Source organism: Pogona vitticeps, chromosome 1 (genome assembly GCF_051106095.1).
Source record: "Pogona vitticeps strain Pit_001003342236 chromosome 1, PviZW2.1, whole genome shotgun sequence".
NCBI classification, from domain to species: Eukaryota; Metazoa; Chordata; class Lepidosauria; order Squamata; family Agamidae; genus Pogona; species Pogona vitticeps.
In genome coordinates this window covers 201706417-201723699 of record NC_135783.1, presented here as the reverse complement: position 1 = coordinate 201723699, position 17283 = coordinate 201706417, and the positions used below count along the sequence as shown (strand labels likewise).

General features: G+C 40.3%; 1 protein-coding gene across 1 annotated transcript in view; it reads right to left on the bottom strand.

Moving 5' to 3' along the window:
- The window catches only part of LOC110088588 (dynein axonemal heavy chain 11-like), a 269144-nt gene that overhangs the window by 89471 nt on the left and 162390 nt on the right, over positions 1-17283 (bottom strand). The window contains exons 46-50 of the mRNA XM_078394150.1: positions 12258-12491; positions 9075-9221; positions 5673-5786; positions 2982-3125; positions 507-689 (exon numbers count right to left, since the gene is read on the bottom strand). Of these exons, the coding sequence (XP_078250276.1) occupies positions 507-689; positions 2982-3125; positions 5673-5786; positions 9075-9221; positions 12258-12491 (822 nt within the window). The remainder of the gene's footprint in view (positions 1-506; positions 690-2981; positions 3126-5672; positions 5787-9074; positions 9222-12257; positions 12492-17283) is intronic.

Below are 17283 nucleotides of genomic sequence, written 5' to 3'. Positions count from 1 at the left end.
AGAACCCAGCCGCCCAGAGACCTTTGGGTAGAGTGGGCGGCATATAAATTAAATAAATAAATAAATAATAAATAAATAGTTTTGACTGCATAGGTTCAAAAATACTGAGCTTTAATAAAAGATTTTATCTGGTTGAAGTCCAATTAGGTTTAGCTGTAAATGCCAGCAATCTTGCAAAGACCAATGCAAACTGCTGACAAAAATCAGGACTCCCATCGAATAAGACTGTCTAGGATCTATCACAAAATACCATTTTGTGTGTATTCTAGGGATGCAGCTGACTTTCCCTTGGGAATACAGCTGTAAGAGGCTGTCATAACATCAGAAGACCTAACCATTCAACCACTATTGGGTTTATGTGAAAATAAAATGGATGATAGAAGAACTTTATACCAAGGCTTGAACTCTTAAGGGAAAAGGTGGCTTAAAAATTAATTAATTAATTAGCAATTCTTTATGGAATTTAACACCAGGCAGTGCTTTAAAAACAGCATTTTATTTCCTACCTCGTGGAATTTAATAATATTAATAACCCATGCACAGAGACCAGCAGCAGCTGAAGATTTTGTCTGTACAAATTCTGAGTTGAACTCTGGATCACTCAGATAATCTTCTTTCACAGCCTTAACTGTTCCTTCAGGGATATGTTCTTTATCAAAATTGACAAGACTCTGGAGGAATTCATCCACCTAGAAGGCAAAAACAAAACACCATTGTGAGGCATACATATCAATGAAGCAGAGCATTTAGTTTGGTAGTTTTCATTCTAAATTATCAATGGCCAGAATCCTACAGTTGATTTTGTGAAATCTCGTAAGTCTTACTGACAAATTGCAACTGATTAACAAGGTTCTAGATGCATTTCCAAGTCATGTGCCTTGTCACACAATGGCCATGTAACCAGGAACAGGACTGGCATCTCATTAATTAATGGCGATTTGCGGCTATGACATATGTAATTTCATGTACTTGTGCATAAATCACCATTAAGATTCTGGCCACTGATGATATAATACTTTCCTAATTTAATTGCGTGTCTCCTGTTGTACATTCCATTTCATTTCAGGACCTACTTCTTGCTCTATTTGTGCTCATGTGTTGCTTGTGTAACCCCTATGAAATATTGGTTCAGCCTAAAGGGGTGGGGCTAAGACTAAGCAGGGCTGTGAGTAAGGGGTTTTGAATCAGAAAGAATGAGAGACCTGAAGAGGCTGGAGCTGCTGTTGCCACTTAAATTACTAAGGCCCTTGCCAGCTTGGTCAAGGGTGTTGCAGATTCTGCATGTGGAGCTGATTCTTCTATGTTATGGATACCCAACCCAGTTGAGGAAGATAATCTTGGATTTTTGTCTAAATTTGAATTCAAAAGGACACACAAACTTTGCAGTCTACAAGCAATCTCTTTATTGGTATTGAGGACCTGGGGGCACACATTGTAGCATTTTGTTGTTATAATTGCTCATGTTGTCTGTTATGTAACTCTGAATAAGAAGAGAGTCGTTTTGTGAAACTGAAAGGATCATCAATAGATATCTAAGTAAGCAAACAGCCCCACAAGACATAAAAATGTTACAACGGCATTGATTTCTGAGATGCCTGGGGTGTTTCCAGATGGACGGCTCCTCCTGCTAGCAATTAGAAGGCACTCTGCAAGTATTCTGTCATTTTCTCCTTAATGAAGATGGAAGGAGCAGTGGACAAGCACTGGAGGGTTTCATGTAGAGGATGATGACATCTGAAGACACCATAAATGCCAGTTAAATGAAGCAGAGTGATGGTATCATAAAAGCCTTGTTTGGACCTCCCAGTTAGGTCAATAGTCATTTTCTCGTGGCATTAATTTCTACGAAACTCCCAACTGCTCGCAGAGTTTTCAATTTCTGCCTTTCGTTCTACTGACTAACAGCCACCAATGACCCATTCCATTTCCCTCCTTGGCTCCTTTTGATCATCACCCAAAAGGTTACAGATTAGGAACTCATAAACTATATTTGCTATTCTGGTGAAAAGGACAATCTTCTAATTCACAGAAGACTGGTTGTTAGCATAACAGAGACAAGAAAGACAGGTTGCGGGGGGACGACATTTTACTCCATTCTGATCATGGATATCTGGAACTGGATCTCCCATGGTTTTTCACATGTTTAGAACAGGGGTCTCCAAACTTTTGAGGGTGAGGGACACATCGTATTTTTTTCACATTTTTGAGAGCTGAAGGAACATGCACATGTGCATGCATACTCGGCCACACGCACACATGCACCCCTGCCCGGATGCCTGTCCACCCGCCTATGCACCCGCTGAAGGGAACAGGCCAGATAAAACAGCAAGGGGGGGGACAGATGTGGCCCGCAGGCTGTAGTTTGGAGATCCCTGGTTTACAACATTTTGATGACAGCAGCTTCACTTGCAAAGAGGGTGTTTAAAGCTTCCGTACATTGATCAGATTGACTTCCCCCCAATGTTGCTGCCGACTGAGGAAAAAGAGAAAATATATGACCATGAGACAGGGCGTTTATAGTTTATACGCTGCAGAACTGATAACACTTGAAGCTTCCATATTACATTGACCCTACTGCCCTCTAGTAATAATAATAGCCTCAAATGCAATTGTACAGCTTGAACAGCATAGAGAACACAGAAATATTGTAGAATGTTTCAGATTGACTCTTCTTGTATTGTTGTCTCCTTCATATATTGGTTTTTTATGTTTACGAGATACTGTAAAGACGTTTAATAAGCATAGTTTGGCAAAACTCGTTCTGCAAAACAAGTCATTACGGCTTCCCGCCCCCCCCCCCGGCAGAATGTCAAAGGTGCCTAATAACTTCAATGCCTTTTCTGATGTCCTTTTTATTAATTCTTGCCAGCACAATATCTTTGGCATTCTTCTCAAATATATGACTAATAGACCAAGATGTAGCCGCTACAAAGCATTCACATAGAGTACTGCCCAGGGACATCATGGAATTTCTCCATTACCTTACTCATGTACATCTTGGCCGTCTTCCAGCTTCTGTCCTTTGGGATCTTTCCGCTTGGGGACAAAAGCACAAGAACAGCTGCTGTCACATTGGTGACCATCGCAGGAGGATTCGGGAAAGTTCTTAGCTCAGTTAAATTGAGCTGGAACAAAAGCAGGAGGACATAAGTTCTAGCAGACCTATTATATTTCCAAAGCATTCAAAGCGCTATGGTAATATAAAGAGCATTGTACACTCCAACACTAGGCCAAAGAAAATATGTATGGTAGCTTTCAGATAGCAGAGACTGATAGTAACTAGTTGCAAGTAATATTCTTACGTATCAGCAGTTACTTTTTGGAAATAAGAGGTAAGAGCATTACATTTCAAAAGTAATCTTATGGATAGCCACAAACTTACCTTTGGGGACTAAGCAATAGTTACTTTCTAACACTACTTTTAAAGGGCATTTTGACAGGAGTTGTTCAGGTTTTACACAATTTCATTTCAAATGTTGCTATTGTTCATCTTCTGTATTTTTGCCACTCTTTTCAAGGTGCCATGTCAGGATGAGCCAGCTCTAGAAAGAACTTGGGAATATTTCCAGGGATGTTTCTGTTATGCGGGAAATATCAATAACTTCACTAGCCCTCATCTTATTTAATTGTCATCTCAATGATGTGATCCAGAAATGTCTAATATCAGAACTTCATGTAACAAAATTGGCTGAGACTAAGGTTCTTTTATGGCTATACGCAGATGATGAAATTCTTACGTCTGTCTCTAAAATGGGCCTTAAACAACTTGTACAGTATTTGTTTTCATGAGTTACTGTAAAGATAAATTGCTAACTATCAATTTTAAGAAAACCAAGATCATGGCTTTTCTAGACACACTGAGGAAATGAGTGAATCATTGATGGACAGCATCTTGTGCAGGTTAAAAAGTTTAAACACCTGGGCGTTGTTTTTAACGCCACTCTGTTTTGGACCAGTGATAGACAGTTAGCAGGGCTATTTTTTTTCCCAGGGCTCTTTTTTTCTTCAGATTTTTTTTTAAACATCCAGGGGGCTCAGTTCATCCCTGCTGCACTGCAGACAGTTAAGGTCAAACTTTGATCTCAGCTCTTACATGCTATGGCACTACGGATTCAAGGTTTTGATCCAGTTGTTGAAAGTGTGCTCTCAAACTTGTTGTGCTCATTTTTTTTTTTGGAATGCCCGGGTGTGTTTCACCTGCAGGACTAGGACTAGAGGCAGGCCTCGCCTTTCGGTATGGGTTAGAGGTTGTGTATGCTGATCCATCCTTAGGTTACCTTTATTTCTTGCAGAAAGATGCTTCTATCATTTCTTGGTTTAAGGGATTTTTTTTTAAAAAAAAGCCAAATTACACTTACTGGGCTTTTTAATGGATTTTCTCTACATACAGGATTGTCCTACTATAAAACTAATCTTAGAGCATTGAATCAAAGACATGGATTTTGATATTCACTATCAAATTTGCACAGATCTTGCTCACCAACACATTTTGACTTAAATTTTGAAGTTCCTACGAATGTCCCCAAATATCGGCATGCTTACTCCAGGGCTAGACTCCACTGTCTCCATTGAACAGTATTGGAAGGGCGCTATTGCGCCATCCCCTATGAAGATTGACTGTGTGGCTGTGGAGACGAAACAGTTGAGTCTTTGGCTCACGCCCCATTTGAATTTAGCCTCCACAGAGAGGGACACAAGAGACTTCTTTGCCCCATTATGAGGAAATGCCCAGGAAGGGCATTTACATGGTATCTGGAGTATTTGTTGGCAGATAAAAAAACACAGACTCACAAAGTCTGTGGCTAGGTTTTTGTTTTCTGTTGTAAGGTCTTGTAAAAAAACTCTCTTATCAGTTGAACTGGTTGCTTTTCCTAAATATGTTTATGTTTTAATGATAATTTTAATATTAATCTGAAATTCTTCAGCTATAATCCCACCTAGAAGGGACTACTATGCCTGCAAATGAACAAACAAAAATGTTATAGGCATTTGATGACGTCTAGTCACCGTCAGTGGGTGGCATACGGAGCCAGGATTCAGACCCTATGCTGAGGTGAAGTGGGTATCCTTCCAAATGGCCACATGAAGACCCTGATCAAAACTTGTGACAAGGTACACACAGCTCCTTGTCATTAGTGTTTTGAATGATGTAAGGTAACCGGTAGAATATGTACATGACCTCAAACGTTTCTACAGTGGTGCCTCGCTAGACAGTTACTCCATATCACAGTTTTTTCGCTAGACATTGGCTTTTTGTGATCGCTATAGCGATTCGCAAAACAGTGATTCCTATGGGGGAATTTCGCTGGACAATGTTTGGTCCCTGCTTCGCAAACCAATTTTTGTTAGACGACGATTTTGACAAAAAAACACCCGCGCTCGCAAACAGGTGTTTTCGGGACCTAAGCTTTGCAAGACAGCGATTTAAACAGCTGATCGGTGGTTCGCAAAGCGGCTTTCCTATGGCCGATCTTCGCTAGACAACGACGATTCTTCCCCATTGGAACGCATTAAACAGGTTTCAATGCATTCCAATGGGGAAATGTTTTTCACTAGACAATGATTTCGCTAAACAGCGATTTCAGTGGAACGGATTATCATCGTCTAGCGAGGCACCACTCTATCATGAAAAATAATGTAACTAGATCTTTAAAACAAAACCGTGTTGTTACCCTGTTCAGGGTGTTCAAGGCAGCATTTGCTGCATTAAGAGCAGGCTCAGCTTTTGCAAGGTCATTTTCAGATTCTTGCTGCTGCTTTGTTACTTCTGCTTGAATCGCTGCTACCTAGGGGGAGAAAAGCATACGATCACTGGTTCTGCCACTCTTGCCTTGCCAATGGACCCCGGAAAGGAAACAGATGGGATGAGATGCACTGCCATGCAAACCAAGCACGCTAATATATGTCAAGTTCTGTTTCTGACCTACCTAAGTACGATCGCAAAAGCATTGCTTAATTCCTTACCACCGATGTGTGAAGAACTACAGAGAATGTGATAAATACTAATTACTTTAAGCCAGTGGTTCCCAGCTTTGAGTCCCTAGATGTTTTCACAGAAGCTGGCCAGGATTTCTGGGAGTTGTAGTCCAAGAACATCTGGGGACCCAAGGTTGGGAACCACTGCCTTCAGTCATAGGGTGGGCATCCAACAGCTAGCCATGGCCACCCATAGACCTTGGAGGATCACATCTGCTTCCACATCACTGTCAACCCCCCAAAATATTTTTCTTTCAAAAAGTATGATAAAAAAACAACTGGAAACGCCACCTCATACCTTCTAATGTCCAACACTTTATTTTATTTACAAAAATGTTTGAGCGTGTGAAGAAGCCTGAGAGAATTCCCTAAAATTTGGAAGAATGACCTTCTATTCTCAGAGGCAAAAGGCAACTTTTGAACAACATCATTAAAAAAAATGCTGGGTGTGGGTTGCTGAGGGCCACATTTGGGCCCCTGAAAGACCTGTGAGTCACAATTTGCTCACCCCTATAATTGGCAGACAAAACTGAAAGGGAGAGAATGGTCCGATTATAAAGAAGTAAGAGTCACAAGGTAGTTGAGACAGGAAATTCGTAGAAGTCCATGGGAATAGGGACCTGAAGGGCCTAGAGGCAAATTGTCACTAATGAAATGCCATTCTCACTTGATGAAGCAATAAACTTCTTGTGTTTTTTTGCTCACAAAGTAGACAACATTTTATCTTGGTTTCTTTTCGTGTTGCTTGCCTAGGTAAATAAAAACATTGGCAAAGCAGACTCTGGGGGCAGAACGGGCCTTTTGTTGTTTGGCAAAAACAAAAGGCCCGTTTTTATTCCACACACATCAACCTTTCTGTGCAAGAAGGATCCTTATTTCCAAACACAGGCTGCCCCCGACCTTTTTGGCTGATTGGAATGAGGGACAAGAGGGTGGTGCCTGTCCCCATTTTGTGTGCCAAACAGGAAAAGGTGAACCTGATTTCCGCACTGGCAGTAGAGCTTCTGAAGGTGGTAGGCTAGCTCCTCATCTGTCTCCTTCATGGTGCATCAGATTCTCTCTGGAGGCTACCTCTCAGTGTATCTCCTGCTCTTAAGGTGAGGCAGCTGAAGACTGCTGAGTGAGCTTCTCAACGGTAAACACAGACGTTCATCGGGAGCCCCCAAGTCTGGCCAAACCCCATGCTATTTTCTCAACCCTTTTATTTTGACATTGCTGAGGAATCTATTTGTTCTGCTGCTTTTTTATTGCTGTTTCTTATGCGTGCCTTTACATTCTTCTGCATTTATTTATTTATCTATCTATCTGTTATTTGTGTTTATTTATCGTTTGTATTTATAGGCTTCTAAAACAAGCGCTTTAGCCATCATTGCAATTATTTTAAAATAGAATAATAAGGCAAGGGAATGCAAACAAAGACCTAAAAACAGCAACGGCACCACAAACACAATAAAACTACAGATGCAAATACAAAAGCCAACACAATCAACATTCGATACAAAGCCAAACCAATACAAAACATGGTTAAAAATAAAAAAAGGGACTAAACCCAGCCAAGAAATGAAGTAGGAGTGAATGCCACCAACATGCAATAAACGAGTAGCCATTATTTAGAAGGTCAGAGACAAAAGAAATGTCTTAACCTGATGATGAAAAGAGAAATGTTAATTTCAGGTGAATTTTCCTACACAGAGCATCCTACAATCGGGGGTTTCTCTAAGAAGTTCCTCTGCTTCAAAGCCTCTAAGTTTTAGATCAGAAAAATAAGTGGAGGACATCAGTAGATGACTTTAAGCCATGACATTGTATAGGATATGGCTTTTTATCCTTTTTATATGAACAGCGCTGGGCATTTAAGATACAGGGCAGTGTTAGTAGAAAAATCTGCTGAATATGGAAGTTGAGAGTCTACATATGGAAGGCTGTCTCTCAGACTATGGAATGCACTCTCTTCCAGGTTTTGGCCTGTTTCCACTCGGATTGATTTGCAAAAGGAAGTAAAACACATCTTTTTAGATTGGTCTATGAGAGCTAACCTGTTCTGCAATGCTGTGTTTAATCTGTATTTTTTCTTCTTCCTGATTTTAAGGGCTATTCATGCGTTTGCTTAATTTTAATGGCTTTTACAATAGGGCTGGTATCCAGTGTGGTGTGATGGATAGAGTGGCGGACTAGGACTCAGGAGGCCTGAGTTCAAATCCCCACTCAGCCATGAAAACTGACTGAGGGAGTGGAACTGGTAAAACTACTCCTTAAATATCTCACTCACCTTGAAAGCCCTGTTAGAGCTGCTGTAAGTTAATCCCAACCTGATGGCACATAATTAACTAAACAACAAGTTAAATGATTTTATGATCATTGATTACCTAAATGTCAGTTTACCTTTATTATTATTATTATTATTATTATTATTATTATTATTATTATTATTATTATTATTATTATTATTATTATTATTATCATCATCATCATCATCATCATCATCATCATCATCATCATCATCATCATCATCATCACCACCACCACCACCACCACCATTATTATTATTATTATTATTATTATTATTATTATTATTATTATTATTATTATTATTATTATTATTATTATTATTATTATTATTATTATTATTATTATTATTATTATTATTATTATTATTATTATTATAAAACTTTGGAAGTCGCCTTGACAGCTATCTGTTAGTGGAAATGCAGAATATAAATGTAACAAAGAAACAAGCAACATGGGGGCTGTTCTTTAGCAGTCTTCCTGCCTTGTATTTCAGCGATTTGTCAGGTTGCATTCCTGGGTATGGGCCTGATCGGTCAGTCCCAGAACTCAATCAGCATCTTGTTAATGAGTGGCAATTGGCTTTATGAGACACGCATGGCTATCCTCAGGGGAAGCATACACTGGCAATAGGATTCTGGCCATTGTGTTTCTCACAATGTGAAGAGCTATCTAAAATACTCCATGGTGCAGATCGTATGTCTTTATACTCAGATGGTCATCTCACAGGGTTCAACTAGGCTTACTCCAGGAAGTGCATTTAAGATGGTGTGTTCGCATGTTCTGTATGGCAATTATATTTCTGTACATACCCTGTGCTCCTCCTCGTCGGCTGTGGCTTTTTCTTGACTTAGTTTTTCCGTTTGCTGCTTGATTTTTTCAATAAGAGCCTCTGTGTCTTTGTTTCTCTGGTGAAGGTCTATCTCCTGAATAGCAAGCTTAGACTTCAGATCTTCTACCTGAAATGCAACAAGAATAATCTGGTAATTAAGTTTTAACAAGATTTAAATGGTATTGAAAACAACTAGTTAAAAGGAGTCATTGCCTTAGGCTTTGTTGTACACTTGGATAATTATTTTCAGCCCTCTAGAGGATGCATAATTACATTTATGTATATATAAAGAGATTACCTTGAAGGCACCAATATGATTTTACACTCTGTTGACTAGCATATTAATGTGGGGGTCAAAATGGCCCCTAATAATGAAATGTTCTTGGCAATTTTCAAACTATACAAAACCATTTCTCTCAGATTTCCTTTAAATTTCATTGTTTTGGGGGAAATACCCTAACTCTGTCATCTGAGTTCAGGTAGTACAAGATGATAATCGTAAACAGTGGCAAACCTGAAAATAGCTAAGAACCCTCTCATAGTGTAATCTGTGTAACTTGCTCCTGTTCGCTTTCCCTTTGTACAAAATCTTAACCTTGATTCACAGCCCACTGAAATAAATTGTTTCACATTTTGGGGGTTAGAATCCCAGTCGGACCTCTATTTGCAAAAGGACTTCACTTGACTTTTAGGGCTCAATGCTTCCTGCACCAGGTGTCCTGCAGTTCAGCTGGTTCTCCCAACCTTCTTCATTGCATTTGTGTGTGTGTGTGTGTGTGTGTGTGTGTGTGGACTAAAATGGCCACTGTGGCAGTGGAGTGAAGAGCAAAGCTTTTAGAAAATGACTTCTTTTTCCCCAACTCCCAGAATCCCCCAGCTGGGAACTTATAGTCCAATAGGGTAATTTTGTTTCAAGCAGGGAAAGGGTCAGATAATTCTTCTGCCACTATCACCAGAGAGAACTGCTCTTTCCTAGAGCCACAGTTTAGCTTCTAAGGACTCCTAAACAGGATTGCAGTCTAGGGATCAAAGCATCTGTAGGCAGCTGAATTTAAATAGAACTCCTCCATTTCTTTGCAGGGCGGTTTTCTTTTCTCCCCCCCCTTCTTTTTTGGAAAATCAATATTCACATAGATTTTCTAAACCCCATCCTATTTGACTTGTGCTTTGTCTTTGAAACATACAGTGGAAACAAAGTCCGTTCTTCAAACTGAAAAAAAAAATCTAAACCGGTATGCTTCATTTGGTGTCAAGTTGGAACTAACTTATAGTGACCCTAACAGGGCTTTGAAGGTAAGTGAAATATTTAAGGAGTGGCTTTACCATTACCACCTCTCCTCCCTTTGAGTTTCCATAGTCAAATAGGGGTTCACCAACATTCTATCCAGTACATCTCACTGGCACAATTTACTTAATTAAGGACGATCATACATACAAAGAGCTGGCTGGACAGCTCTGAGTCAAGTATCTGGCTGCTGAGTCAGAGTTCGATTGCCCACTGAGCCTCCTGCAAGAAGAGCCAGTCTGTGTGGCCTTGGGCAAGCTGCACCCATGGGGCCGGATGGTCCACTCACCAATCTGCTGCAGACATGGATGGCATGATTCTACCCATGGCTCCGTAGTCCGTGATCCGCTCACCACTCTTTGACCTTGCAACAAGGCTTGTCCTCCTGCCTCCTGCCAGGAATGGCGAGTGGATCGTGCGCTGCGGAACCATTTGTAGAACCGTCCTGTCTGCGTCTGCGGCGTGGCGGATTGGTGAGTGGGGCATTTGGCCCCATGGGGCTGGACCCTGATTAATGCCACCTATTTGGGGATATTCGTATTCGTATACGAATACACCCATCTCTATTGAAAATAGATCCTGCCCCTCCTCTATATGATAATCTTTCAGCATTTGAAGAGTGGCATCATATCTCCCCTCAGACTTCTTTCTCAAGACTAAACATCCCCAGTTCATTCAGTCTTTCCTCATCAGGCTTGCTTTCCAGTCCCCTGACCTTCCTTGTTGTGCTCCTCTGAGCTTGCTCCAGCTTGTTGGCACCAATCTTAATGTCTAGAAATGGACACAAGTTGTCCAGTACGCAAGATGAGGTCTAACTAGTGCTGAATAGAGGGCAACTACTAGTTCATGGGATTTGGAGACTATCCTTTTGTTAATGCAGCCTAAAATAGCATTTGCCCTTTTTTTGGCAGCCATATTGCACCATTGGCTCATATTTAGTTTTTTGGCCCTCAGCGAAAACTGATGGCAAACAATGGCAGATGAGTATACTACCCGAAGGCTCGGAATTTTCTTTGTAAATTACAGTGGTGCCTCGCATAGCAACGATAATCGGTGCAGCAAAAATCGCTGCAAAGCGATTTCGTCGCTATGCGATATTAAAAAGCCCATAGGAATGCACTGAAACCCCTTCAATGCGTTCCTATGGGCTTCAGACTCACCTTTAAGTGAAAATCCTCCATACAGCGGCCATTTTCGCTGCCCGGTAAGCGAGGAATCCGTCCCAGAAAACAGTGGGTGGCCATTTTTTTTACCCAGCGGCCATTTTGGAACTGCCGATCAGCTGTTAAAAAATCATCACTTTGTGATGATCGGTAAGCAAAACAGGGTACCGATAATCACAAAGCGATTTTTCCCATAGGGAACATCGCAAAGCGATCGCAAAAGCGATCGCAAAAAGTTAATCGCTATGGGATTTTGTCATTAAACAGGGTGCCCATTAAGCAAGGCACCACTGTACTTGGGAGAAGTATTTGGGAACACGGCAATGTTCTACATCAGCAGAAATTCCCAAATATTTTTTCAAACTCCTACCCAGAGTGCATTACACTTGTCTAAAAAAGATGTAACTAAAACATGAATAACTACGGCCAGACCCACCTCTCCAGGCATCGCTGTGGTCAGCAGACTGCCTTAATTGTGCTCCTTGATGCCATTCTCCAATGGAGAAAATGATCCATTTGAGGCCATAGGATGGGGACCCAGGATGGGGACTCAAGACGTACAACTGGCTGTCAAGTCAAACTTGAGTCACACCAGTGACGTGACACAGCCTGGACTTGGGTTTCTTTTTCAATGTGGTACAAAAGACTCAGACACCAAAGACTTAGGCAACATCCCGGTCTTGTACTGCAATTTAGCACTTCTTTCCTAACCTACCTGAGAGGCTGTAGTCTGCAGTTTTTGTAAACCATTTTCCAGTCTTTCCATCTTTTGAACCAATTCTTTTCTTTTCTTTGTCAGCAGATTTTGGTAAAGTTTGATGAGTTCCAGGAAACTCTTTGGTGTGGTGTAGTTATAACGCTTCTCGTTCTGCTGGTATTGGACACACACATCCTTAACACTTGTGTGTGCAAAAGCGATGAAGTGGCTGACGGAAGGCTTCACGAGAGGCTGAAATGCAAATATAAAGTAAGTCATACCTCACAGCATGTCGTCCTATGCTGTAGTTCAGCCATTCTCAGTGGGAGGCCGTAGGGCCCCCTGGGGAGCCCTGGCACATTTGAAGTGGGGCCACAGACTGGAAACAGTTCTTCACACACCACATTTTAAGGTTCATTATGCAACTTACACAATCCTGATTCGGTCTGTGTTTCATATTGTGTTTATGACCGTGGCCAAAAATAAAAAAAAGGAAAGGAAAGGAAAAGGGGAAAAAAAGAGAAAAGTTTGAAAATGGCTGCCTGGCAAACTTGCACAAGGAACATTTAACATTCTATAGGTTAACAGCACATTGCTCCATACTCAGAAGGAGGACTCATTATGTCCATTATGTTGACTCAGAAGGAAATTCTATTATTCCAAACATCACACCCTGAAATCTTAAATATACTTAAACATACATTCCACTGACCTCTACCAAAGAGCTAAGGGCCCTCTGAAGGTTTAAAGGAAACCCATATTCTAGAATCTCTCTAATGCAGTCAGGAGCCGTGCTAGCTAAGACTCTTGACGTGCAAAACAGTATTTTTCAACCTATGCTGAGAATTACTTCTAGACACAATTGTAATAAACTAGAGACATACAGCACTCAATATTCAGTTACAGATACTGAGCTCATTATTGTAGACCCAATGTTGCAACCCTGTTGCAGCAATAATGCAATTAAATGACTTACAGTGACCCTTATCGGGCTTTCAAGGTAAGTGAGATATTTAAGGAGTGGTTTTACCGGTTCTACTCCCCCAGTGAGTTACTGTGGCTGAGTGGGGATTTGAACTCTGGTCTCCAGAGTTCCTAGTCCACCACTCTATCCACTACACCACACTGGGTGCCCATACATTAATCTGAAGTTTCCCTGGGGGCTCTTTTCTGGAACAGAACAGAACAAAAATTAGATTGTGCAGAACCCCCTTTCTGACTTTTCTCTGATTTGATCTTCCTGCGATCGCACTCTGCTGATATCTTGCAGGGAGGGCTACATGAGGAAAACAGCTGGCTCAGTCTCTCAATCCTTGGAGTCAAGCGGCTGCTGACTGTGGTGATGTATTGCATGAGCACTTCACTCTATCACTGTAATACATCAAAGCAAGGTACTAATTTGAAGGTGAAATTACTCAAAAGGTGCTGTCATTTAGCAGACCTGTCCAGGAACAAGGTATCAGCTCCGTCATGGAGCAGGAGGCACAGCGCATTGCTAGGAGGAAGGAGGTTTTTCAGCTTCAAAATATTAGCGCATTAATGAAATACAATTTGCATTCATACAGATTACAGCACAAGGGAAGGTCACTGTGTGACTGTAATTACTCAGTCAAAATCAAATGCTGCTACTACCAGAAGGGAGCCTGCGCACTCTCTCTCTCTCTACAATAAGGCATTTATTCACAGTTCAGAAACAGATACTGGGGGTTATATTGTTTCCAAACTAGTAATTTCATCTAAAGAAGCTCATTCACATTTTACAGAGTATCCAGAATATGGAAGGTTAAATGGCTGCAGCTACGTATGTCCAATTTCTTTTGGCAGGACATATATATTTATGCAGTCTTTCCCAAAAATACATTGAAATTAAACATGAAATGATATACAAGATGAGCCATGATGCTCATTGTCCAGTGAGGTGGTTAAATAAGAGACGGATACAGTTCCTTCCCTTGCATGCCAGGCTACAAATAACATGTCATTCTCAGGCTGAAATCCCATTGCTTGGTGTGGTAAGTCACAGCCAGATTAGGCCCACTGAATTAATCGCGATTTGGTGTCAGCTCTTTTGTAAGCCCCATTGATTCAGTGGCCCTTCTGTAGTTGTGACTTACTACACTAAGCAACAGGATTCCAGCCTAAATTACATTAGTATGGTAGGTCCCCCATATCTATTGGGGATTGATTCTAAGCTGTGGATACTGAAAAATGCGGATAATAGTGAATGCTTTCTCTCTCCCTCTCTCTCTCTATATATATAAACCAAAAACTGGCCACTAGAGGGAAACAGAGACCAGACTATGTATTCTTCACTAGTAAGTATTCATAGCACGGTCTCTGGCTTGCAGTTACTTTCTCTAATATTTTTGCTACTTTCAAACGTTACCTTTAAAGTGCAATTTCAGAGGCATTTTGACATGCATTTTTCATGCCATTCTCTAAGTATCAAGCTGAGGAGGTTCTGTTTTCTTTTCTTTTTTTTAATTTGCAACAAGCAATATCAGAATTGGACACTTGAGGAAACAAATGTGTAGAGCAGAGTATTGTATTGTATTGTATTTGGCCTTCTGGTAAGAGCAAGGCAAATCTTGAGAAGCTACAAAACCATAATTTGTTACGTCTGATAAAGTGGACACAAAAGCTCACATCAAATATATACACATAAATTAGTTTTTAAGGTGCCACCACATTTTTGTCTTTTTTAAAAAAAACTTTTTTATTTTTATTTTGTTTTCACTTACACAACAAGAAGTTACTTTTGCAAACCAAGCAAGGATGATGATAAAACAATTGTTTGGATGCCTCAAAGAAATGACTTACAGAACATATTCTTTTAAGCTAACAATCCAAGTTCTGGCCTGCAAAAATGTAATTTATCATCAATCAGTAGAAGAGAAAGGCGGAGTCAGTTTGAAGGATCCCCATGAAAACATTCTTACTCCCACCAGACCATGAGTATGGCTACATTTACTTAAATCTACTCAATGGCCATCTGGGTAATGGTGTTTGTGTTCGCATGTTGCCCCCCTCAAATAACTGCAACATCTGTACCCGGGACTAAAGATGTAATCCTTTCAGAGGCTGCTGTGTTTGCTTGTCCTAGATTGCTCTGTTTCTGTTTTTATCAGTTATTAATTTGACTACACTAATCTCATCCACTTTAATGCTTTAAATCACTGCACATCACCCAAAATATTATTAGCAACTTTTTGTTGCTATTTTTTTTAAATCTACTTTTAAATAGCAGGATTTCTTAGTAAGAATTGTCCACCTGCTAAGTGCTTTTCAAACCTCTGAATATTATCTTCTACCCAGTTATCTATGATGCCGAGTACATTTTGAGTATGTTAATTATTTCAGAGGGAGAAAAGGAAGACTAAATAACAAAAAAGCCTTTGTTGTCTCCTAAAAATTTGCATAACTGAAAGAAGAAATACACTTCTTTCAACAAAGACAGCCAATACAATAACTCAAGAGGGTGGACATTTTTTTTCCATTAGTGTATCAAATTGCAAGATAGAAACATGTAATTTGAAAAAAAAACCTCGAAAGTAAAAATGGAAACACAGCTGATGTTGCGTCATCAACAAGAACAGCACAGATTTGAGGTTTCTGCTTTTCTGAATTCTGATAAAACTTTTCACATGCAGGAATCTAAATAAGTTTGAGTGGGAGCCTTCAAAAGCACCGGCAAAATTCCTATTGATTTTCATGAGGATAGGTAGTGCTCCAAATAAATGTTTCCTCTGACCTGGACTAATTTACTTTATATTAAGCTATTTTTAAAAATGCAGACTGCTCTAACCTGAGTGAGAAGAAAAACTGCAAATATATCAGAGCCATAATCATGTAATTTCATTAGCATTTATAATTCTGACACAACAGTATTCTACCCTATTTGATTTGTATTCTGCAAGACCCTCAAATTACCAAATGAAGGAACCATAATTAACTAAATCAAATAATCAATATGCTAATCTATACACCTAAATAGTACACAGTGGCTGAAATCCTGTTTGCGTAGCTATACCGCATAAGGCTGATGATGTCAGTGTGGCAATTTTTCAGCAACAAAATGTTTCTTGTCCTGAGAGGTCCCAGCAGAATCTCTTTTATCATGTGGAAGCCACTGGAAACCATGAGATGAAGGGCATGTCGTTAACTTCCAAAATCACACCCACAGGTAAAGTCATGCCCCTCCTCCTGCAGGCCCCCAACATCTTCCCCATGATGAAAAAGATTCCACGGGAACCTCACAACTCACTTGGGGGGGCAACATAATTAGAAATGTTTTATTTTATTAAAAACAATCACAGCAGCTGATGACATTGTCAGCTATATGCAGCATACCTGTGTGAACAGGATTTCAACCAATATGTAGTTCACAGTCCGGTGCTCTCCAGATGAATTTGACAACAGTTCCAGTCATCCTCACCAGCCTGGCCATCCCATGCTGTTTGGAGATGATTAGATATACAGGCAGGATGTATAATTTTGAAGGAGTCTGTTTGCTTTATAGAACTCGATGACGATAAACAGAGAAAATTCACACACAGTCTTTTTTTTAAAGGCTGTGGAGAGACATTTGAGATATACTGCACAATAGAAATATGATCAATACCCATCCATCCATCCTCCATCCACACTAGTCAGCTGCACTTTGAAATCCTTTGCCTCCAACAAGTGATATTTTCATGTGCTAATGTGCGTTTGTCTTTTAGTTCTTGAAATTCAGGAACACATTTTCTCTGACACCTCCTGCAACCTTTACAAGCATTCTGAGCACATTTCCTGCTTTGCATGGAAAATCTATTTGCACAGTTGTCAGGTTGATGGACAGGAGGAGAATGATAGGAGAGTGCACTGATCTTTTACTTGTTATTACATACAAAAGCCCAGTAGGACGCGTGATGTGTTGGCGAGACAAACGGTGTCCTATTCTGGAACATATTAAGTTTGTCTCCAGGACACACATGACTTCACGAGGGTGTCTAACCTCATTCATAATAGATGCTAATCTTTTCAGTGCTGACTGAGGACAGCA